This window comes from Phodopus roborovskii, unplaced genomic scaffold (genome assembly GCF_943737965.1).
Source record: "Phodopus roborovskii unplaced genomic scaffold, PHOROB, whole genome shotgun sequence".
Lineage (NCBI taxonomy): Eukaryota > Metazoa > Chordata > Mammalia > Rodentia > Cricetidae > Phodopus > Phodopus roborovskii.
The window spans coordinates 561646-585390 of NW_026125506.1; the positions used below are offsets into that span (position 1 = coordinate 561646).

Sequence of the window (23745 nt, forward strand, 5' to 3'; positions counted from 1 at the left end):
GACAATACCTGCAAGCTCAAGTTCTAACAGCAGATACTGGCTCAGGGAAATAACATGACTCTCTCTTACCTTGGGACACTTGGGTCACTAAAGACCGGGTTGGGGTCTGCACTGGAGTCAGGTTGGTAGTGACCACAGCTGAGGCTGTCACGGAAGTGACTGCTCGAACACCCTGAGTTGTTGTCATGGACACCAGGTCAGTGGTGGCAGTGGCTGGGGAACCAACTGCTCGCTGCTGGGTATGGACCACCTGAGCAGGAGCAGAACCTCCAGATGTCTAAAAAAGGTAATACAGGAATGTTATCACAATACTTGGCACAGCTGCCCAAACTTAAAGCAGCAAAGATTTCCTAGTATGTTTCCCTCCAGAAGTCCACCGTTTCAGTTATAGATAAGAAATGTGAATTCGGCTGGGCATGGTAGTACGTACATGCCTTTAATCCTGACACTTGGAAAGAAAAAGTATGAATTGTGCAACAAGCTTAATTGCTTACTATATGACTCCTCAACTGTTCTGGCACCTTGTAATGTGAGGTTAGTCCATTCCCTTCTAGCTTCCCTTGGCATGTTCAACAAACCCACTGATTATACACAAGCATGCGTATCTATGTAGTTCTGTATCCCCCACAATTCCATCCATTTGTGTGTCTACCTCTGTAGGTTATCAGAGAAACCACATCTTCCTAGTAAAGACATTTTCTAAACCCTATCATTAGAGCTTTTAGTGTCACTTCTTATACAGGAGATATAGTATCAATTCTAAGGCAATGTGTTTTATCCCGACTGTGACCTATAAAAGGAAAGCAGGTGGTCGACACTAGGAAAACCTTCTGACCACATGTTCTGTGTTATGCCACAGAGGGCATCTCCTTTTCTCCCAGGGGATCATATTCCCCAGCTGACCTCTACCTTCTGATGGCTCTCTCTGTCCAGTTGCTTTCACCCCAGGAAGCCAGGTTGCTTGCTTGCTTCAAATGGCACTATGCTCCACACCCCAGCACAGCACTCTACCAAGGCAACCACCTCGCCTCTGCTTCCTGCCGGTCCAGTGAGGTAAGGGGAACCTGGGTCAAGGGGACTGGCTACTGTTTCTTCATATACCACCTCTCTCCTCTCTGAAAACTTGTCCTATGGGGAAATTCACCCTTCCCTGATAATACAAAAGAGGACAGTTTCCTAAAACCTGAGGATTCCCAAACTGATCAGCTACTTATTTTATGAAATCCCAATTAGATCAGTCTGTGGAACATTAAAGCAGCAAACAATCTTCCCAAATACAAGTCATGGTAAGCTCTCTGAGCATGTGAACAACTCACAGTCAAAGCCCCAGGAGCCACAGGTGATGCCAGACGCTTGTTAATGGACTGGAAGGTAGCGGCAGGGACACCCGCTATTGTGTTCACAATCACGTTTCCACTCACAGTGCCTAGAGAGTAAGATGTGGGTGAGGACAAAGGAGACAGACTGAGCTCCATTTTCAAACCCTCTGCACACTCCTCACCTGTTGGGATGCTTGTTCCAGTGACTGATGTCTTAATGGTTCCTGCCTATTGGGAAAAGAAAAAAAAAAAATTCAGGTTAACTTCAGGTCAGGCCTATTTCTGCACAAACTCTGCAAAAGCAATTATAATTAGCCAATGCAAATTCCCAAGCATATTCCCTCCTCAGCACCTGGGCTATTTCCACACTGGTTTCCCCGCCCCATGTTGCCCCTTACCACATGTATTACCTCTAGACTGTGTCCCCCCGCGCGCGCACGCACACACGCGCGCACACACACACACACACAGGTCACACACAAGTCTCTGTACCAGCTGATTCCATCCTTTTCATGAATGTCTTCCTGTCATTCAGGCCTCAACTTTCAAAAGCCACCTCTTCAGAAAAAAAAAAATCTGTCAACAAACAACTGTCTAGTTTCTTCCTGTGATCATTAATTACTCTATTCCACATAGGAAGGCGAACTTCAGTGAACAGGAGACACTGCCTATCAGCCTTCCAGTGAAAGTTCCCACACCTGACATAGTAAATGTATCATCTTGGTGAAGAAAGAATGTTGCCCAACCACATACAAAACCCCACCACAGCTCAATGTAATGACTCAGGGTCTGAGAAGGCATCTCAGTTGGTAAAGTGCTTGCTTTGCAAGTATGAAGATTAAAGTTTGACTCCTAACACTCATGAAAAAACCAGGAAGTAGTAGTTTGTGCTTGTAATCCTTGTACTGGTCAAGTGCTATAGACAAGGATCCCTGTGGTCCACTGGCCAGCCTACTTGGTCCTTCACCTGGGGCTTGCAGGTTGGGCTATCTCAAAAAACAAAAGTGGATGGCTCCTGAGAAAACCACCCAAACCAGCATTCATGTGCACTGCACACACCACACAAACACTTTCATTCCTGGCTAACAGCCTGAAGTGTCATCCATTGAGCACAGAGTCTGTTCTGAGTGTGGTTTCAATGTCTGTATGTCAATAATTATGTCTTTCAGGGACATGACTCTGAATTTCCTTTGGATATTTGTGTGCTTATGGCTTGAGAATGTGGGTGGGCACAAGCGGAACATCTTTAGGTGGTGGCGGTGCATGTACACTGACAAAGAAAGCCCTTCTCTATCCACTTGAAATGAGTGAACAAACTCATCTGTCTTATTCTACACAATCCAGCTTCTTTGAGTCTCAGGCTGGACTCACACTCAAATCTTCCTGTTTCAATCCCCCTCAAACCATGTGTCTAAAGGCTCTCACCAGCACAGCAGCACTGCCTACAGTTGTCATCGTAGGTTGTCCCTTTGACTGTGCCTGCACAGGCTGTGGCTGGGCCTGGACCTGGGGCTGGGGCTGGGCGGCAGGCTGCCCTGCTGGTGGCTGGCTGCCTGCTGCCTGTGGTTGTGGCAGCGGTGGTGGTGGCTGCTGTGGAGGTGGTGGGGGTTGCTGTTGTTGCTGCTGCTGAGGGGGCGGCTGCGTCACGGGTGGCTGCTGAGCCTTCTGCTGATCAGCCAAAGCCTAGAAAGGTCAGATGGGAGGAGAAGCTGCTAAAGGAGCTGGACCCGGCCCAGGGTGACATCATGTCACAGAAGCATGTTTCTGAGAGGACCCAGGGTCCAGGGCACCATACCTTTTTCTCTTTTGCAATTCGCTCTGCACGGAGAGAAGCAACTTGAATGGGAGGCAGTGGCTTGTCATAGTTGATCCCACTGTGAGATAAACAGTCAAAGCGTGTCTCGGTTATACACATCAGCCATGTCAAAAAATACCACTTGGAAAATTCTACAATTTATTTGTTTGTTTTTAATGATTTACTTATTATGTACACAGTCTTCTGGCATGTATGCCTACAAGCCAGAAGGGGGGCACCAAACCTCATTATAGATAGTTGTGACCCATGATGTGGGTGCTGGGAATTGAACACAGGACCCCTGGAAGAGCAGCCAGTGCTCTTAACCTCTGAGCCATCTCTCCAATCCCCATTTGTTGTTTTGTTTTGTTTTTAACTATTGTGTATATGTGTTTGAGCTTATATGTGCGAATACAGGTGTCTATGGAAGGGCAGAAGATTCTGGTGAACTGAAGTAACAGGTGGTTGTGAACCATCTGACATGGGTGTTAAAAGCCAAACTCTTAACTGCTGGGCCCTATTCACTAATTTTAAACTACACTTTGTCCTGAACAGTTTGATGAAAACATGCATTGTCCCATTCATTCCAGCCCAGGATTGTGAGCTGTGTTTTGGGACAGGGTGTCCATACTGTGTATACACTACTCACCTATTAGTCACACTATCATAGTCTCAGCTACCAGACTGACTATATTTCAGGCCTGTGTTAAAAAAAAACAAACAGCCAGGTGTGGTGGCGCACGCTTTTAGTCCCAGGACTAGGAGGCAGAAACGAGAGGATTTCTGTGAGTTTGAAGCCAGCCTGGCCTACAAATCAACTTCCAGGACAGTTAGGGCTATTATACAGACAAACCCTGTCTCAAAGGAAAAATAAAAACCCACAAACAAACAACAAAACCTGACTTAATAATGTACAAAAAGAGTAATCCTGGTAACGTGATTATGCCAAAAAAGAAGTCATGTGATACTTAAAGTGAAAGGTTTTTACTTGAGAAAACACAGTATACAGAGCACAGTAGCTCAAACCTATGAAGGATTCTCAGCACTCTGGAGGCTAAGGCTAGATGGAAGATTACCACAAGTTCAAGGACAGCCTGTGGTAACGCCTTGTGTCAAAAAGAAAACAAATAAAAATCCCAGATACATGACATTCGGTACTTTCTGTAATTTCAGGAATCTACTATCAGGCAATAATCTATGAACTCTCTGGGTCTGCCCAGACATACTTCCACAAGTCTTCCACCGCCTACCAAAGAACCTAGAGTCTACCCAAAGCTATCCTACAACCCTGGACAAACACACCATCCCACCTCCTACCCCCGCTAAACAGACACAACCTTCTTAACTAGCACTCCAGAGCAGATGCTCTAAGATTTTCATCCAGCTATCATTACACGACAGGCCTGGGTGACCTTATTAATGCCCATAGCCCACAAAAGTCTCACAGGCCCTACAGTGAGTCTGTTTTTACCTATACAGCTCTAGTGGTTCTGAGTCTCTTGTCCTCAGCTTCCTCTCAAGGCCCAGCTTACATCCCATCTTCCCAGGGAGGTACCTGAAAACCCCCTACCTTAGCACCTGAAAGTACTCTTCCCAAACTCAGAGGATCCTCCTTTATGTCCTGTACTGTACTGTACTGTACTCAGAACATAGCCATCTGTGAAGATCCTCTCCTCTCTCTTTCATGCTACATATACCCCTGCAAGGCATGCCAGTACCCTTCATAAGCACTATGTGCTATGGTTGGTAGTAGCCTCTGACCTATTAACAAACACTAGCTTGATGAACTCATCATTCCACTCAACCAATAGGCAGTGCTGCACAGTGCAGATAACTAATGAATAATGTAGGGCACCTCTGAAGGTAATCCTCAGGGCAAACAAAACCAACCAACCAAACAAACAAACAAGAAACCCCACAGCAGGGTAGGGCTTCAAGCTTCCACATAGTGGTCCAGCCCCAGGAGATGGGACACCATGACACCATGAGATGAGAAACCAAGGTCACACAGGGCACTGCTACAGGAAGCACAGCAGTGCTATTGGACTCTCAGGAAACGTGTCACGAGTTGACTATTTGGCGAGGACTTCTCCCATAGCTATGTGACAAAAAGACGCACAGCATTTAACAGGAAAGCAGGGGCTGCACAGGAAGCAAGCAGTGTGCACATGTTCAGGGATGAAAACAGAGAAAACATACAAAATAGCACTGCCAGCATCCAGCCCAGAGCTCAGCTCCAAAGAGAATGCTCACATTCTCCCATCGTCTCACCTCACAGCCCACCAACCAATAGATCATTTTTCCTTTATTAAATAACCAGGTGCATTCACCTCTAAACTTAATAACCTCTTATGGTACAACCAACCAAAGTTGTGCATGCAGGGCAGAACAACCACCACTCTCTCAGCCTTTGTTCTACACCAGAGAACAAGGCTGCTGCCACAAAGCAACGATAGCTCTTTACAAATGCAGGACAAGACTCCCAATGTGTGTGTCTGTGTGTTTGTCTGGCAGGCAGGCGCTACACCCCAGACATACTTTCCTCAAAAGACCTAAAGTTTTCTCAAGTTCAGGGTCTGTACCATCATGGCCAAAGCTTAGATCAGGCTGTTTTATACTAGAGTTCATTATTCTACTGAACTTAAGGTGACAGCACAAACTCATTTCAAAGGTGAAAAAATGTGTTTGATCTGTAGAAGTACCTTTCTGCCAGCACAGAGGCATGCTTGGGGTTCTTCTGAAAGGGATTCATGCCAAGCCTGCAACACAGAAACAAGAATGGTTAACAAAGGAGAGGGAAACATAATCAAGAGCAAGTCTCAATCACTAGCCTCTCAGCTGATGCAAACCACAGTAACAGAATGAGAGCCCAGGGAACATACAGAGGCTTGATTGGGGGGCTTCTCTTGCCAGCTGTCATTTTCATCAGGTCAAAGTGGCTTGTGTACAGCTGAGTGTGAGTGGCGTTCTCATCCTGGGCGTAAATCTGGCTGGTGCGGAGTGGACGGTTGTTCTTACTCTGAAACAAAATTGGCAGAAGCTCATCAAGTTTAGACAATCAACCTGACATACTACTCTGGAAACTTTGCCTGTGGCTAATTTCCAATGGCTGCACCCAAGTCCCATCCCTTCCTTTCTTTCTGGGATAACATAATACAACAGCTGCAACATTGAATGGCCATCATTTGCTGGTAGCTGGCAATATCCCCAATCCTTAGGAACTTTGCTCAGCTGGGCCTCCCCTTCACTGAGGAGAGAAAGGTTGCATAAAATATTCAGGGTCATACTCTGGAGGCAGGTGACAGGGTAGGGCTGGCTGCAAATCTTCAACTGTTAAGTCTAATACCCACAGACAGATGAGGCAGTGGGAATCCCACACAGATACCTTCTACCCATAGCAGACAATGAGGGTAACACAGATGTCTAAAACTGCAGTCTTGGGGGGCCGTGACACATTTGTGCCTAGTTATCCTTCCTGCTTATAAATGTCACAGGTAAACAAAATTCAACAGTTAACTTGCTACCAAGACATCTAAACACTTCCCCTCAAATATAGAAAGCCCAAAGATAGTGACAGGTCAGGGCCAAGAGCAAACAACCCTACCTAGCCCAGGGCTCGCTCACTTTGCCCTTCAGTATCTCTAAACCCTGACCAACCCCATTACTGCAGTCAGTGATATATACCCAGTATAGCTGTGATATACTTAGGCAAATATACATCTGTTGCTGGAGGGATGCCTTAAGTTCAGAGAGAATGCCAAGGACAGTCAGAACTAAAAACCAATGTGCACGGTTACATGGATCTGCTTCTTGAACACTGGCCCCTATATAAGCATTCTCCTATTTTAAAAAAACAAAACAAAGCAAAACAAACAAAAAATCAACAACAACAAAACAAAACAAAGGGAAGCAGGGAGAAGGGAGAGTAGGAGCCAGTGGATCACACCCACCAAAAGAGTGAAAGTTAAGACAAGGCAGGAAGGACATGTGTTCAGCAACAAAGCCCTGGTTGGTCCTAGCTATGAACAGTAGCTCCAGGGCCAAGTATGGTGTGCTTACTGGTGTCTAGCCACCACATCACAGGCCGCAACAGGTGAGGACAACAGGGAGGCTCTGGATGTCCCTGAGGGGGGTCAGTGAGTCACTGTGTGGTTCCTTCAGGTGAAGAAGCAAAGCCTCTATGCATAGGAATAAAGGCACTTGAGAAAACCCTAAGTGCTGTGTTTCTGCTACTACAGCCGGGCTCCGTCTGAACTTCACTGTGCTCCTTTCACAGGCACTTACAGAGAGCTTTCCATCTCATTCAGAACACCTCCTCGTACCTTATAAATATTTTGTGCTTTTTTCTTTGGATTAGCTTCACAAATCAGCTATAAGAGAAGAAAATATTTTAGCTTTATTTTTTTTTTCAATATTAAGGTAATGGCTGCTATTATTATAAATGCTTCCAGAACATAAAAAGAATGAATGTGAGATTTCAGGAAGTTTTACGGTGGAGGAACCACAGAATGGTATCATGAGGAAGGCTTGCTTTTTTATTAAAAACAAAAACAAAAAAAAAAGCAAACAAATAAATGCTTTGTTCTGAGACGAGTGTTTTAGAAATGGCAAGAGATGGTTCAAAGAGTGGTCACAGAAGTGAGGTGAGTGTGGCAACCTCATCCTGAGGGCACACGTGGCTCTCAACACCAAGGCTCTCAACAACAGGCAAGATGCCTGTCTCGCCAACATCGCTGTTGCTCCTATGCTAATGGATAGACTGATGTGGTCAGAAAGGCAGTGTTCTCTGCACACCTGCCTTGGCATCAGGGCTGAACATCTGTAAATGCTGCTGTGACATGGCCTGTGGGCACTGCAGAAAACCTAGCTGTCAAGTGGCAAAAGAAGAGGGAGCCGTGTAAAGAAAGCCAAATGGAGAAATGGAAACAGACAAACTCAGAGCAGGTAGGGAAAGCCGAGCAGAGGTCTGCATGTCCCTGAGCAGCAGCACCGACACATTTTGGTCCAGGATGCAAACCACAGCTGGTTTCTTGAATGAAAAGACACGATGGTTTGGTCATACTATAAACACTTTCAATGCTCAACGTTAACCCAGAAACAGAGACTGCTTGTCAAACCACTACCGTGCTTGAAAGCGCCACAGAAAGCATGAGCAGACTCTTCTTTAAGTGAGGTGGTAACAAGTCAAAGAAGAGTTCTTCACTTACTCATCTGAAACCTCGATGGCATAGTTTTCCACACTGCAGCCACAGCAGAGGCTGGCAACTGGTTCATACGCTCTCCAGCCATGATAAAGGGCAAGGTTATTGACCCTCCATGAATGTCCATTACGTGCCAGGTACTAATGTAGATGTAGGCCTCATTGATTAAGAAGGCTGACTTCACCATAGCCTACATACAGGGACACTGCCCAGCAATACACAGCAAATCCTGGCTACTGAAGAAGCCAATTCTTCCCAGGGAGACGAAGGGGTACAAGCTCACCTTTCCCTCCTCTCTGGGAATGATGACGTTCTCGTAACGATTCCGGCACTGCTTGGAAGACCGGTAGATTCGGCTACAGGAGTTGACAACATCACTGACCAAGTCCCAATTGGGAGTGTGGGCAGGTGACACAATCGTGAGATTCAACGGCAGCTCAAGTAACTGCTTTACAGCCTGGAGGAGGAGGTTTCAGAGCAAACACGTCAAAACACTTCAAATTTATTGGTGCTGTCTTTCCACTTCCAAAAGATATACCACAAAGCACTGTGAATCACCAATGCAGGAGAACAAAACAAGCCACGGGAATGCTCAACCCAAAGACAACATAGTCATTCACCTGTAGCAGGGCCCAGTCCTCGCCAATGAGCCAGTCAGGACTGTCCTGGGCAGGCTCCCCAGAGGACTTGACATAGGTAGGCAAAGGCTTGGCGAAGGGTGTCTGCTGCTTCAGCAGCAGGTTCTTCTTCTGCTCCTTGCCTTCACGTCGGATTTTCAGCATGCCGGGTGTTGCCCGGTCAAACAAGGATCGTGGCGGGACTACCGCCTCACCGTGCCGCTGCTTCTTCTTCCTGCCTGCAGCTGAAGAGAGGCTGAGTTTAGCAGTGTATGACACTAGGACATCTCCTCACCAGTGGGAAGTCAAAGAGAAGAAGGCACACAAAAGTCATATAGACCAACTGCTAAAGTAAAACCACTTTCTTGAGTTTACTATTTATCTGTTTGGGGGTTTCAAAACAGTCTCACCACTTAGCATAGGCTAGCCATGAACTCTTAGGATCCTTCTGCCTCAGCATCCCAAGTGCTGGGAATGCAAGGTGTATGCCGTGTATCCCAGCCTCCTAGCCGTTTTCTATACTAACAACCGTAGCCATCAAGGCTCCTTCCCTGAAATGGGTGGGCCCCTCCTCCCATCCCAGCAGAGGAGTACACACCTGATGGATCTGTTTTGTGTCGCTTGCGCTCCTTCCTCACATAAACGGGAGGCAGCTTAGCCTCTGGGATAGGTGTGGTCTCATACATGAGACACATAACTGAGTCAATGTAGATGTCATTGTCGTCCTGAGGAGGAGTGGGTGGTGTCCAGAGCTGCACAGAGAAAGCAGGTTCCATAAGCTGCCAAGTTATGGGAAAGTTAGGGTTTGCTCAGACATTCAAGGAGAGGGAGGAGTCAGGTCACATACCGGCATGACTTCTGTCTGTCCATCAGCATCTTCATAAACATACTCCTATGGTACAGAAGTTTAAAACACAACAAAGGCTTTATTTCATGGTACATGCCAAAAATCAAATATTCAAATGTGATTGTGGATTTAAAAGTGTGTTTTATCTAAATCCCAGAAATACCACCCACCGAGGGTTAAATCCCTATCACTTAAGACCTCAACGTGTTAGGGCGCAGTCAGGTGAAGAAAGGAGATGAGTGCTAGTTTATACCATGCTGTAGGCATCCTCCCGAGTGTAGGTGAGAAGCTCTGCCTCTTCCTGTTCAAGCTGCAGCTGGGCCTCCCTTTCCTGTAGGGACCTAGCATTGCGGGATTCCCAATCCCTCATTGGTGCCATCATTAAATCCTGCTAAGAGAGAGCACAGGGGAAAGAACTTTCAAGGTCAGAGCAGGCAGGGTGCTTCTGATCTCTTCCCAGTGGTCAACTCACTAGCCACTGTGCACACACATGGTGAAGCCCTATCTTCCTAAAGGGATGTCTCAGTTCTTACTGCTGTGCAGCCTCTGCCCTTCTCAACATGTAACCCTGTATCAGCTCCAAGCTACTTCAAAACAAGTGCAATGACATCAAGGAAAGCAAGCACCCAGCTGCCTGCACAGGGCTTCCCAGATCGCAGTCTCAGTATGGCACTGCTAGGATTTAGCTTCATCCCTTTAATTCCTTGGAGTCATAGTCACATCAAATCAAATGCAGCACTGAAAATTTTCACTTTTATTATGTTAAACTGACCAAAAGTTGATTCACGTACCTCGCTGCTTCTCTCTCTCTCTTGTTCGATGGTCGTATGGAATAATTCCAAGTAATTCAATGCGTATTTTTCAATTGGTGTAAGCTATTTCAAAAAATACATCATTTTGAACTGGGTTAGTAGCAACTTAATAGAGATCAATAAAATTCCTCAAAAAATCCTCTCACAAACATTTGATTTAAAAAGTAACTGTTCTTAGTCAAAACAAGCAAAAAATAACTTACAAAATGGTTCAAATGCTAAAATTCTTAGCTTTAAAGAAAAACAACAACAAAAAATCCAAACCTGTTCCATAAAGTCAGCCAGCTCCTCCAGCTGGGATGGCTCGTCATCATATCTAGGGCTGTCTGAGTCTGAGGACACAACTACAGTGCTTGATCTGGGGATAACTTCCTCTGTGGACCTCTGGGCGTCTTCCTCCAGATACTCAATGCTCTTGAGGGCCTACAGGGAGAGTGCACTAAGATTTGGCAGACGAAGGAGTTTGTACTGTTAAAGTAGACACCTGTACTGCAAACAAGCAGCAAGCCTCCAGAGGTACTTCCTTTCTTTTAAGACTCATACACATGCTGATGACAGGTATTCCAGAGATGGGAGCTAACGATGGATCTAAAACTTCTCTAAAATTACGATCAAGCTCCATGGTAGAATAAAACACTGACAGACATGGGTTTCAGATGGCAACATGCCAAAAGAAACAGGAAAATGAGGCCACCATAAAACACAGACTCTAAGAATAAGACGGGACTGTGTGGTTTCATCTCAAACCTAGTATCTGGCACTAACCACAGCTGCTGGCACGAGGTAGAACGAAACAAGAGACCTGCTGACAGTCCAAAGACAAAAAAAAAAAAGCAAGTCCACAGAAAACTGTAGCATGGGTACCCAGAACACATAGCTAACTTTATCAGAATACAAGGCATGCACATTAAAAATCTGCCACTGATCCCTTGAAGTCCAGCACCTGGGAGGCAGAGGAGGCAGATCTCTGAGATCGAGATCAGCTTGTTCCAGAACAGCCAGAGCTACACAGAGAAACCCTGTCTCAAAAAGCAAAAAAGAAAATGCTGCCACTGTTCACTTCCTAAGCTCCCAGGAGCACATATCTGATCATGGCTAAGGATGTAAAAAGAGGTGGTCACATATGAGACAACATAGCTATGGTCAAAAAACAGAAACAAAAACATGCAACCATTTTTCAGGTTATTTAGCAAAACCTGCTGTTTAAAAGATGACCACACTGCATAAGACCCCAAACATCACTCCCAGAAGACAATAAAGGAGGCAGCATGTTGACGTGGATGATCTTTAAAGCTGGATACAGAAAGCCTGATGAGGACAACAGATCTGGGAATAAGATATAAAGCATCCAAAAGGACAGTTGGAAGAAGAGAAAGGAGAAAACAAAATAACCCTCACCAGGAAACAGACACAGTAAGATGGCTCATCAAGTAAAGGTTTGTGTTGCCAAAACTGAGGACCTGAGTTCAATCCCCGGAACCCACGTGGTGGAAGGAACTGAGTCTTGCAATGTATTCTCTGACCTTCCTTCTCATTATCATTTTCTTCCTTGTCTCTGTCTCTCTACTTTCTCCCTCCTTCCCCCTCACCTATGTTAGAAAATACTGGGCTGAAGAGGTGGTTTCAACAGTTGAAAAGTATTGCTTCTCTTTCAGAGGACCTGAGTTCAGTTCCCAGTGCCTCCACACTGGGGGGGGGGGGGGGGGTTGGTTCACAACAGCCTGTAACTCCAGTTCCAAGGAAACTAATCCCCTTTTCTGATCTCTGCAGTCGCTCACACTCATGTGAACACACACAAAAATCACAAAATAAAACACACAGACACACACCCCCCAAAAAATTCCAAAATCCAAAAAACTTGACCAGGCTATTAAAAAAAAAAAAAAATTTATCCAGGGGCTGGGGTGAGGCTCAGCAGTAAAGGTTTAAATAAAGCCCAGGTTTTCATCTCCAGCACAGGGGCAGGGGAGAAGACCTTCATGGCTGGCAAACCCATGAAAAGGTGTTCAGAGTCACTACTCAATAGCAAGATGCAAAATAAAGCTACCATGTAAGACCACGAACCTAAGAGAGAGGTCAGGCAGCTGAAGCCCTGGGCGATGCATAGCAGCTACAACACTCAGATACCACTGAGGGGTACCTTAAACTCTATCCACTAGTCATGTGTTCAAGATATGCTGGCCAGAGACTCCACTTTAAGGCCTACTACATTCAGTAGGAATGCATATACATGCTCACGTAGTCACTGCAAAAAAGCACACTTCAAAATAGTCATCCATACACAGGTCTAATTAACAATGTGGTAAGTTCATACATATCATTATCCAGAATGGAGACATATTACTGCCACATGGAACAAAGAGCAGACCTGAAGCACAGAATTCCATTCATATCCAGCTCAAGACAGGCAAATGTAGTAAGATGCTACAAGAGCAGTCACTTCTGGAAGGGAGTGGCTAAAGGAAGACAGACAGACTAACTGAATAGTTCACTTTTAGAATCCGGAAGTAGCTGGTCATCACCACTGTTGGAGGACAAGCTATGATAGCATGGAGCACAGGCCAATAGCAAACCAGGGCACTGACACACACCCTCATTCATGGCTTTTGCAGCAAAGTAAGCACTACCCTAGCCAAACAGCAAAGTGAGAGGTGTGGCGGCTTCCCTGGGGAGGACACTCAAAGAAGGCATGGAGAGCAGGGTCTGGGGAGGAAGGAACCCCTTCCCTTCACTGGAGGCTGCAGTAGAGAAGTATTCAGTAATCAAGGGGCAAGTAAGGGTCAAGCCAGGAGCAGGAGGGAGGGGATATAAGTAGCCTGCAGAGTTATCTACTATGTCCCTATACAGATGGCCACTGCACGAGATCCATGTGTGTAACTCCAAATGTTCCAGTGTCTGCACTTAAAAAGTAATGCATATGAATCCAAAACATTACCTAAAAAGGTACCTAAAAAGGCACCAACATGAGAGATGCTAAAGAGAGACATTCCAGGGCCTCATCTAAGTCTTCAAACTCAGCTATGCATCTTACAGGGACAGTGCATTCAACGCAGGTGAGCAGTGCTTCTAGTGCTTGGGGGCCAAAAGGGACTGGGTGATTCTTTGAGTCAGGGGAGGAAGAAATAAGACAGTTCAGTACTAAATTCGGCTCAGAGAGTCCTAATGGGAACAAGACAATGGCCACCATCTTCTCCTCCATTCCTTGATATCTCTTTACAGTTGAAACAGAGAAAGGACAGCAGGAAGGCTGCAGGATCAAGGGAGGGGAGAATCATGTAGAGTAAGGACTGAGTACTCAGAAGGCAAGTGAGTGAAACCATACACACATAGTCATGACTCAAATAAAACATTCAATTCTCAAACAAGCCTTATGGTTGACTATTTCTCCTCACCTCTATGAAAGGTCTTGCAATCTTGGGTGCAATGGTTTCACTAACAGAGGGTTCCTGAGAAAGCACCACAAATTCTTCAGCTTTCACAGGAAAGCCGGCATCATCCATGGGTGAGTAAACTTCAAACAGCTCCTGGATAGTTCGCTGGACACAAGCAATAAGCACAATCATTTCCATGAACAGACACAATCCTATACCTGACCTGAGCCTTGGGCATCATAAAAACCCACCTCATTAGTGAATTCAAAGTAACTGTTCAATGTGGCATTCCTCAATGAGGGAAGTTGAAAGGTGAGACAGGCTGATTTTGAAAATATCATCCTCCCGCCTCAACATCCTGAGTGCTGAACTACAGTCCTGCACTACCATGCCTAGTCACTGAGGATTCTTCACAAATGAGAGCTACCTGAGTCAAGAATGCCATCGAGTAGTCATTTCCTTGAGCAGCTACTTCCCGTATCAAATCTTTAGTTCCATTTTTCAACAATTTCTCTTCAATAGAATTGCCACTCACAAGTCTACAAAAAAAAAAAAAAAAAAAATATGTATACATATACAGATGAAATAACAGTTAAGAGTCACACATGCCAATACCAGGCATAGGTGTCCAGCTGGTAGTCAGGAAAGCAGCAGATGCTTCACATGCTGATTAACACCTACCTATTAAGCCACTATCTGTGAACCTCTCCAACCTCAGCTCTAGTAAGCCCTGTAGTCTTTGGTGCATCCCACCACATCCAAATTAGACCTGAACTCATCTATAGTATCTGTCTTCTTTGATACTCTCTGACTACAACAGGCAGAGTGATTCTCTGACTTGCCTAGTGAGAGACTTAAGAGATGTCCCATTCTAACTAAGTATTAACAGTTTCCATGTCTCCTGGAAGCTGCTGGGTCAACAGAAGGTGCGAGAGAGGAGGGAGAGGAGAGAGAGAAAGAGAGAGAGAGGAAAGAGAGAGAGAGAGAGAGAGAGGAGAGAGAGAGAGAGAAGGAGAGGAGAGAGAGGAGAGAGAGGAGAGGAGAAGAGAGGGGAGAGAAGAGAGAGAGAGGAGAGAGAGAGAGAGAGAGAGAGGAGAGAGAGGAGAGAGAGGAGAGGAGAAGAGAGAGAGGGGGGAGAGAAGAGAGAGAGAGAGGAGAGAGAGAGGAGAGAGAGGAGAGAGAGAGAGGAGAGAAGAGAGGAGAGACAGAGAGAGAGAGAGAGAGAGAGAGAGAGAGGAGAGGAGAGGAGAGAGGAGTATTGTGGGTGTTGTCCCTGCTTAACAGACAATGGAATAGACAGTCTCAGGGTAGTGGCACAAGCAGGCCCCATCACCCACAGTCTATTATTTTCTATAACGTTCACTGCTTTGTTTCAAAATCTACTTTTACAACATTCTATATATGTATGTGTGTTTTGCTTGCATGTATGTTTGTGCTATTTGCATGCCTGGTGCCTATGAAGGCCAGAGGGTGGCACAGGATTCCCTGAGACTGGAGTTACAGGCAGCCGGGGAGCTGCTATGTGGGTGCTGGTAACTGAACTTGGGTTCTCTGGAAGAGCAGCCATCTCTCCATTTCTGCTTGCTTGCTTTTAGTATGTTAAATTTTCACAGGGATGAAAAGAACAGTGAGGATTTTCCAAGAGAAAGGGGAAAAAAAAAAAACCAAAAACCTCCAAATAGAGAACATAGGAAAAAGTAACCAACTGGAGAATGGAGAGATGGCTCAGTGTTTAAAAGAAAAGAACTGGCTGCTCTTCCAGAGGATCTGGGTTCAATTCCAGCATCCACATGGCAGCTCACACCTGTCTGTAACTCCAGTTTCAGGGTACCCACACCCATGACAAAACACCAATGCACATAAAAATAAAACATTTTTTAAAAAGTGACCAATCAAGTCCTGCTGTTTCATCCACTGATGCAGGTTCAGTATACACAGTTTGATTAATCAAAGTATGAGCATGAGGAATGGGGAAAAGTCAGATTCTAATCTAAGATTGCCACTAAGACAATTTTATTTCTGTTCATCTTTGGTTTATAAGCATATGAACACTCTGCAAGCACAGAACAAGATGGTACCTGTAATGATATTTTGTGTGCTCTAACAAATAAAGCTTGCCTGAAGATCAGAGTGCAGAAGTAAGCCACTAGTTAGCCATAGAGGCCAGGCAGTAGTGGCACACACCTTTAATCCCAGCACTTGGGAGGCAGAAAAGATCTTTGTGAGTTCATGGCATGGTCTACACGAGATTGATCTAATCTAAAAGAGAAACTGAGCCAGGCAGTGGTGGCTCACACCTTGGAGTAACGCACCTTTAATCCCAGCACTAGAGAAATGGAGACAGAGAGTGGCTGGGCAGAGAGACGAATATAAAGCAGGACAAGACAGTAGTAGCTCCCTCTCTCTTTTAGACTGAGAAGGTGGCAAGGTAAGGAGTGGCTGTGGCTTGCTGCTTTGTCTCTGATCTTTCAGTATTTACTCCTATATCTGACTCCAGGTTTTTATTATTAAACCAATTAGAACTCCTGTTACAGGTACCACCTTACACTCATGTAATAATAGCACATACATGAGGTGGGTTGGGTCTGTAAAGAAAAGATGTCACTATGTAGCCCAGGCTAGCTTCGAACTCATGATCTTCCTTGTCTAAGCTTCCTGAATGCTGGGGTTTTAGCATATATCATGTCCTGTATGGGTAACCTTTTTTTTTTTTTAAATGAGAGAAAGAGCTGGAAAGAAGACAGAATACAAGCACACAGACATGCATGTGCCACAACTCACATGTGGCAATCAGAGAACAACTTGTTGTCACTATTGTCACTAATAGTGACAACACTTCTTCTACCCTGTAGGTCCTAGAGATTGACAGCTGAGCACATGGGTCCTGTGGGTGACTTTTTAACAGATCTTTGTACAATGTAGCCAAAGAAAATTAAGAAGCCATCTTCATCAGATCGCTGTGCCTGTTTGCAACAAACCACCACGAGTAGACCTATCAACTACTGTTGTTCTCTCAGAACAACAGGACAGAGGGAAGGGTCACAGGACTCTGGAGCATCTTTGTATGTAATTCCGCACTAACTGCATGTGCAGGGGCTAGAGTATACAGGCCCAGGGAAGATGGGAAGAAGGGATTCCATCTATGCAGCTATGCAGAAGTTGCCATCCATTCTAGGGTACAGCTGCTGCTTTGAGGTTACCCACACTCCTGTAAGAGAACACTCTCGCTCTGTAAGTAAGTAAGTAAGCCCAATAAACTCATTCGCAATGTTTCCCAAGTTAGGCTTTAGTGACATCGAACTTTGGTTTGTCTTCGGGGCCTTCCTTATAAGGAGGCAGATAGGAAGAATTCTTGCAATACATATTTTTAATCAACTGTTTGCCTTTCCCAACCCCTTCCTCAAGGCAGCCAAGGCAAAGTCTATTAGAAAATTGCCTGGGTATACCCTGACAGGCCTTTCATGTGTGCAGCGTGAGGTCAAATTCTGTTTGTCGTGACATGCTAAGCCACAGTTGCTCCCTTTGCTAAGAAGCATGAAGAAGCTCCCTATGAACATGCTTTCCTTCTGCCTGCAACAGGTGTATGGCTGCACCCCCCATTCCCGCTGCAATGAACAACCTGAGTGTGATTATTATTGCAGGATAAAGGCCACAGCGATTTAATCCAGCAAGTCTTCTCATGCTGCTTTCAGAGGAGCTGAGGCAATCCCTGTGCCCCCCCACACACAGCAGCTTCCATTATCAGACTCAGTTTCTCTTAGATATGCTGCCTGCATGTTTAACCTGAGTATCATGCTACTCCATAGTGAGCTGGATCTTTTTCAGACTGTGACACTTAGAATTGAGTATTCATACTCCTCAGGGACAGGGAGGTCTATCCCCGCTTTTAAATAAGAGCTCCTTATTTTTCAATTTATGAGACTAATCTCATTTTTGCCTTAAGAAGTGTAAGTCACTCCCTCCAATCTATCATTTACCTGTTTGTTTATTACATTTTCCTTCAATAGTCAACATGGAGCCCATTCATCTTTTGCCTATCTAGACTACGTTGTGTTCCTAAGCAGGAAACAGTGACCAGCCCCCTCCTCTCACTTAAACCAATTAAGGAAGGGTCTAACACACTCACACAGACTTATACTATATTAGAATATAACAACCAGAAATTTCACAGTGAGCCATGGGCCCTTTTGTCATCTCAATTAACTGTGAATGGCCAGTTAATGAGACATATCTAAAGTCTTTCAACAGATACTTTGTATTTTATAATTCTTTTTTTTGGGGGTGGGGGGAGGTAGAGAATTTCCAAACAGGGTTTCTCTGTATTGCTTTGAAGCCTGTCCTGGAACTCCCTCTGTAGACCAGGCTGGCCTTCAACTCATAGAGATTTGCCTGCCTCTGCCATCCGAGTGCTAGGATTAAAGATGTTCACCACTAAAGCTCGGCTTATTTTATAATTCTTAAAACAACACAAATATAAACTGTGCTCTCCATTTATTCTAAAAGAGATACAAAATGTGAACAATGAACACCAGCAAGCCAACAACCAGACCTCAGCCACAAATTCAAGCAAATGTCAAGTGCAGAGACCAGAAAGAACAGCAGCACTAGAAATATGCCTAGTAATGTAGTTATGTAGGAACTTGAAAAATCCAACGGCAACATAATTACATTTCGCCTACCTCTTATACTGAATTCCTGGACCCATGTCCGCTACAAAGTTTATTATGTACAATTCTATAAGTTGGCCAGGATTGCCATCACCTGTATATATGGATGTCCTTGCATCTTCCAATTCTATCACACCATTCCTGGGCTTTGGCATCCATAACAGGATTTAGGTCATTGTCATAAAACACCACGGTGTCAGCCTCAACAAGGTTTATGCCAGTGGCACGGCTATGGGTGGAGAGAAGGGCACAGAAAATTCGCCTGTCTCTGTTGAAACTCCTCATCAGCTCCTGAGAGGAAACAAAGTGCTCAAGTTAACCTTTCTGGAGAATACTAGGAGAGATTTGATACTTTCTATGATCTGTTTTGAAACAGTCTGATTTGTCCCATGTATAACATGTTACCCTGGCTCTCCTGAATGCATGCAGTTTCTCCTATCCACTAGCATCTGAGTGTCGTGTTTTGAGAACATCATGTACGTAAGATGGCATGCATGCCCTATCTGGCAGGCACTTGCTGTCAGCCCAATCTGTAGGCCCCACAAGAAAGCAGAGTCTTGCTAGGGAGGGAGCTGTGCTTTCTACTCTATCCTCAGGCAATGCCAGGGCACTCTACAGGCAAGAAGCCCCTGGAGTAAGGCTGAGGAAGTACTAAAAGATCTCTCTAGCCATTTGGGACAATGAATTGTAATGAAAACGTGAATATTTCTCTTCAGTAATTTCTATTCCAAAACAACTGAAAGTTGACCAATCCTCCCTCCCTTCAAGTAACAACCCAATTTTCTATACCATCAACAACAAAATAGGCTCTTTTCTATTTGCATCTATGTTATGTTCCATCTACTTGCTATGGAATATTAAAAGGGCAACTTGAACTTGGCCTTGTACCCCTCCCTTTTTTCTTTTTCACTCAGGACCCCTTGTACCATATACTCAGGCTTGTACTGAGATACTTCTGGTAAAAGACCTTCTAGTCTGTCACATGAAGCTATGAAGACAGTTTGTGGTACGCAGCCAAGTTACCTTCTTTGAGTACTTTCTTCTGCAGAATATTCACTGTTACTGATCACAGCTTACTATGTGTATTTCTAGTGAACAATTTTATGTACCAATCATGCAGTGAGGCATTACTGTTATTGTGTATAAGCCCTGGACAGGGAGCACTAAATCAAGTGTCTATCCATCTCAGGTTGGCAATCATGCTGCCTTCTGGAAAGTTATGCTAAGGCGGCTCCTACCAGTACTGTCTATTAAGCAAATGTTAAAAATAAGCAAATATGGCAGACAAAAGCAGTGGATATACTTTTCAATGTGTATTTCTTTTCTTTTAATTTTATTTATATTTATTTATGTATATATTTTATATACATGAAAGTTCTGCATGTATGCCTGCAGGCCAGAACAGAGCATTAGATCCTATTTTAGATGGTTGTGAGCCACCATGTAGTTGCTAAGAATTGAACTCTGGACCTATGGAAGAGCAGCCAGAGCTCTTAACCTCTGAGCCATCTCTATAGCCTTCAATTTGTATGTCTTTTAAATCAATCTAAAAAGCACTCATATATTTGCTACATAGCCACCTCATAAATCTTAAAGTATCAGATTACCCCTATTTATTTGTTCTAAGATGTACTTGTTTGGGGAAGGGTAGGAAAAAAAAAAAAAAAACATCAAAACAAGAGTCAGTCTGGAGCGTAGATGTGCCTGAATGCTAGAAGGGGTATGGGACACTGACCTCACAGTTGTAGGAAATGAGGTCTGGATCCTACGATTCAGGGTCACACCATGAAATCACCATGACAGGAAGATTATTTCCTACCTGCCGTTGTTCCCTGTTGGCATTTTCATCGATCCTTATATAGGTGAGATAATGGAAGTTCAAGAACATCTCTAAAATGTCCAGCATAAGAACCATCTGAGATAAAATCAATACTCGACGTCCTTCAGATTTCAGTTTCTGTAGCAGGATTGCTAAAGCTTCTAACTTCCCTAAAAAAGAAAAAGAAAGCAAGAGTCTTATATTCCAGAACAAGTGTTTCTCGCTTCATAATCAGTGCCACCAGGGTCTGTCATACCTGAGTCGAACTGTACCAGCCTCAGCTCTGGGAACTGCAGTGAGCGTAGCGTTGTCAGCTGCTGCAGCTGCTGCTGGTAAGGGCGGGTGTGCTCCCTCAGGCACTGCCTCAGAGCTTGCAACCTGCTGCTATACAGTGAGGGTGGCCTCGCCACCCACAGGGAAGGTGGTGTAGCCACTACTGGAGGAATCACACAGGCCACCCTGAGGAGCAGAAATCATGTGTGGTCATTATGTGGCACCATTGAGCCTCTGGCAGCCATGAGGCTTCTAGTCAAGGACAGAAACCTGTGACAGTGTGTATTGCCAAACAAGCAGCCGGAGCTCCTGATTCTATCACTGCAAGGTAGCATCATCTTTCACAGCTAAAGGACACCACCCCCAGACAACATCTATTGGGACAGATCTAAAGATAAGCACAGGGCATTCTCCAAACCATAGCCATTGGCTCAGATATTCTTGCTGGGACTCTTGGGACAGAAGTAAATTGTCTCTGCACGCAAACCTTCTAAATGCTGCAGGTGACATGTAACCGAGAGGGGCCAGACCCAGAACACCCTGCAGGCAGAGAGAACAACAAGTGCACGGCCAACCTCATACTACCTGCTAATCTACAGTCATCTCTACCAGAAAGCCTTTCCCTGGGTATTACCTGAGGCACAGTTTTAAATTTTAGTTATATACTTTTATTCATTTATTTTTATTTTAACTTCATTTAGATGGGGTAAAAACATTAGCTCCAGGCCGTCACTAGGTAACTCTGGTTGGCCTGAAGCGCATAGATATCTGCCTGCCTCTGTCTCCCAAGCACTGAGATTAAAGGTGTGTATTATCATGCCCAGGTATTTTTACTTTTAGTTATGCTTTGCATGTGTAAGGTGTACGGTTTTTCTGCCCGCCGCCTGGTCTTGTCCCGCCGCCGTGCCAGCCCCAATTAACACACAGAGACTCTGTATTAGATATTATACTGTTGGCCAGTTACTACTTTCTTATCGGCTAGCTCTGTCTTAAGTATTAACCCATTTCTATGTATTTCCACGTGGTCTTACCAGCGAGAGGCGGCTGGCGGTTCTATTCTCTCCAGACTCTCCATGTTGACCCTCCTTACTACTTCCTCTTTCCTCCTTGTCTCTTAGTCCCTCCTATCTCCTTTCCTATTGGCCAACAGTGCTTTATTCATTAATCAGTATGAGAAACATATACAGAATAACATCTTGCATCATGCATGTGTCTATGTAAGGGTTTGTACCATGCATGCACTGCCTATGGAGGCCAGAAGATGATGTCAGATCTCCTGGAGCTTGAGGCACTTGTGAACTCTTTAATATGGGAGCTAGGAACCAAACTAGGGTCCTCTGCAGTAGTAATGTAGACTCCTGACTGCTTAGTTGTCTCTCCAACCCCTGAAGCTAGGTCTTGGTGATTTGTTCCTACGTACATCTCCACTGAAGTAGCCCTCTGTGATGTATAAACATGACCAGCATTTCAAAGACAAACAAGGGCTTGAGAACAAATGGCTGCCTGGAAAGACCTGGCAGAGGTGACTCAGTCTAGAAAGGACTCCCTGCCCTTTTGTTCACCAACTCACTGACCTGAGACCTGAAAGGCAAGCTCTGAACGCTGATGCTCAGCCACTAGATGATTAGGGCCTTCCCTTGGACAGAGATTAACAACAATGTGGTTCAACCAGACAAAGAAAATGACCCTGAAGTTAAGCCTGGAGAGCAGGGTTAGGATTAGGTTTAGGGTTAGGGAAGTAGCAGAGACTTCCATAGAGGGTCAGTAGCTTGACCTATCAAGTCAATAATCTGACATATCAAGGCGTAATAAGAACAGTGTGGTTGGCTATGGGGCTGCTCTACTAATTTGTTCTGAATTCTATCCTTCAATGCTCCTGAGTAGCATACAGCTAGTTTTATGGATCAGTTTTCTAAAAGAGCCAGCTAATAACCTAATAGTCAGGCTCTCTGGTTCCAGAGATAGAGACTCCAAACTACTTCAAACCCCCCCTCCCCCACAAGAAACTCAAATGGACAACCTGGGAGAAAGCAATTGAAAATAAGATTTAAAAAAAAAGTTCAAGCCAGGCAGTGGTGGCGCATGCCTTTAATCCCAGCAATAGGGAGGGGGAGGGGGAGGCGGAGGCAGAGGCATGTGGATCTCTGTGAGTTTAAAGCCAGACAGCCTCCAAAGCTACAGAGAAACCCTGTCTTGAAAAACAAACAAACAAACAAACAAACAAAACTAGTGCAAAGAAATCAGAACTACAGGATGTGGTAACTCACACCAGTACTTAAAGGAGGAGTCATGAGCATCAGGAGGAGTTCAAGGAAAGCCTTGGCTAGCTACATGAGAACCAAAATTTAAAAGAAAATTTCTGGTGTGAAGCAGAGTGAAGGAACAAACACTAAAGGATAAAAATGTTTTCCTGTATATACTAACTCACCTGTCAAGAACATCCTGAAGAGATTCTTGACGCTGACTCAATGTCACAATCAGATCTCCTTTACTTTTTGAGGCTGACATGTACCAGGTTGCTGCTCTGGAACCCTTCCCCAGGTTGCTATCCAAAGACCAGCACAAAGGCCTCTTCCTTCTGCCAGGTAGGGAACAAATCCTCAGCAAGTCTCTGCCGTACACTGGAGCTTGGGAACAGCGCCGGTCATTGACAAAATGCATCTGATCCAACCGTTCCTTCAAAAGTCTGCTTTTTTCCTCCTTGACCAAAAATGTTAGAAAAACATGACAAGAAAAAAAAAAAAAAAAGTTATTTGAGAACCAATCTGACAAAGTCATTTCACTAAACACTTTGGAAACTGAACTGTTGTTACACACACATTCACTTCAACATCCATGGCCTACTATTATACTACTAGGAGAAAAAATGAAGAGGCAGAGAGCTTTTTCTCTCTCTTCCCAAAACATAGAGACATCTTTAACCAAGGAAAAAGACAAGACAAAAAGGAATAAAGACTTGATGTCTGCAGTCAGAGACCCAGGTCAATTTCTTTCACTGGGATTGAGTGTTTAAATCAAGGCTCT

At 44.7% G+C, this 23745-nt stretch overlaps 1 protein-coding gene and 1 non-coding gene across 14 annotated transcripts in view; both read right to left on the minus strand.

Annotated features, from left to right (window-relative positions):
* Ep400 (E1A binding protein p400) overlaps positions 1–23745 on the minus strand; it is a 98271-nt gene that overhangs the window by 10504 nt on the left and 64022 nt on the right. For 7 of the 13 annotated variants that reach the window (XM_051176406.1, XM_051176404.1, XM_051176403.1 and 4 more), the window contains 21 exons: positions 23150–23421; positions 20705–20907; positions 20449–20618; positions 18724–18920; positions 14390–14501; positions 13984–14127; positions 10856–11014; positions 10571–10654; positions 10033–10170; positions 9780–9824; positions 9531–9684; positions 8936–9177; positions 8599–8772; positions 7437–7484; positions 5997–6133; positions 5817–5873; positions 3115–3193; positions 2745–3002; positions 1502–1547; positions 1317–1426; positions 70–277 (listed from right to left, as the gene is read on the minus strand). In XM_051176406.1, the coding sequence (XP_051032363.1) occupies positions 70–277; positions 1317–1426; positions 1502–1547; positions 2745–3002; positions 3115–3193; positions 5817–5873; positions 5997–6133; positions 7437–7484; positions 8599–8772; positions 8936–9177; positions 9531–9684; positions 9780–9824; positions 10033–10170; positions 10571–10654; positions 10856–11014; positions 13984–14127; positions 14390–14501; positions 18724–18920; positions 20449–20618; positions 20705–20907; positions 23150–23421 (3037 nt within the window). The remainder of the gene's footprint in view (positions 1–69; positions 278–1316; positions 1427–1501; positions 1548–2744; positions 3003–3114; positions 3194–5816; positions 5874–5996; positions 6134–7436; positions 7485–8598; positions 8773–8935; positions 9178–9530; positions 9685–9779; positions 9825–10032; positions 10171–10570; positions 10655–10855; positions 11015–13983; positions 14128–14389; positions 14502–18723; positions 18921–20448; positions 20619–20704; positions 20908–23149; positions 23422–23745) is intronic. The other 6 variants (XM_051176410.1, XM_051176408.1, XM_051176411.1 and 3 more) reach the window with 3 other exon arrangements.
* On the minus strand, positions 19146–19278 carry LOC127216111 (small nucleolar RNA SNORA49). The gene has a single exon (XR_007833996.1). It is a non-coding gene; the product is annotated as a small nucleolar RNA SNORA49 (small nucleolar RNA).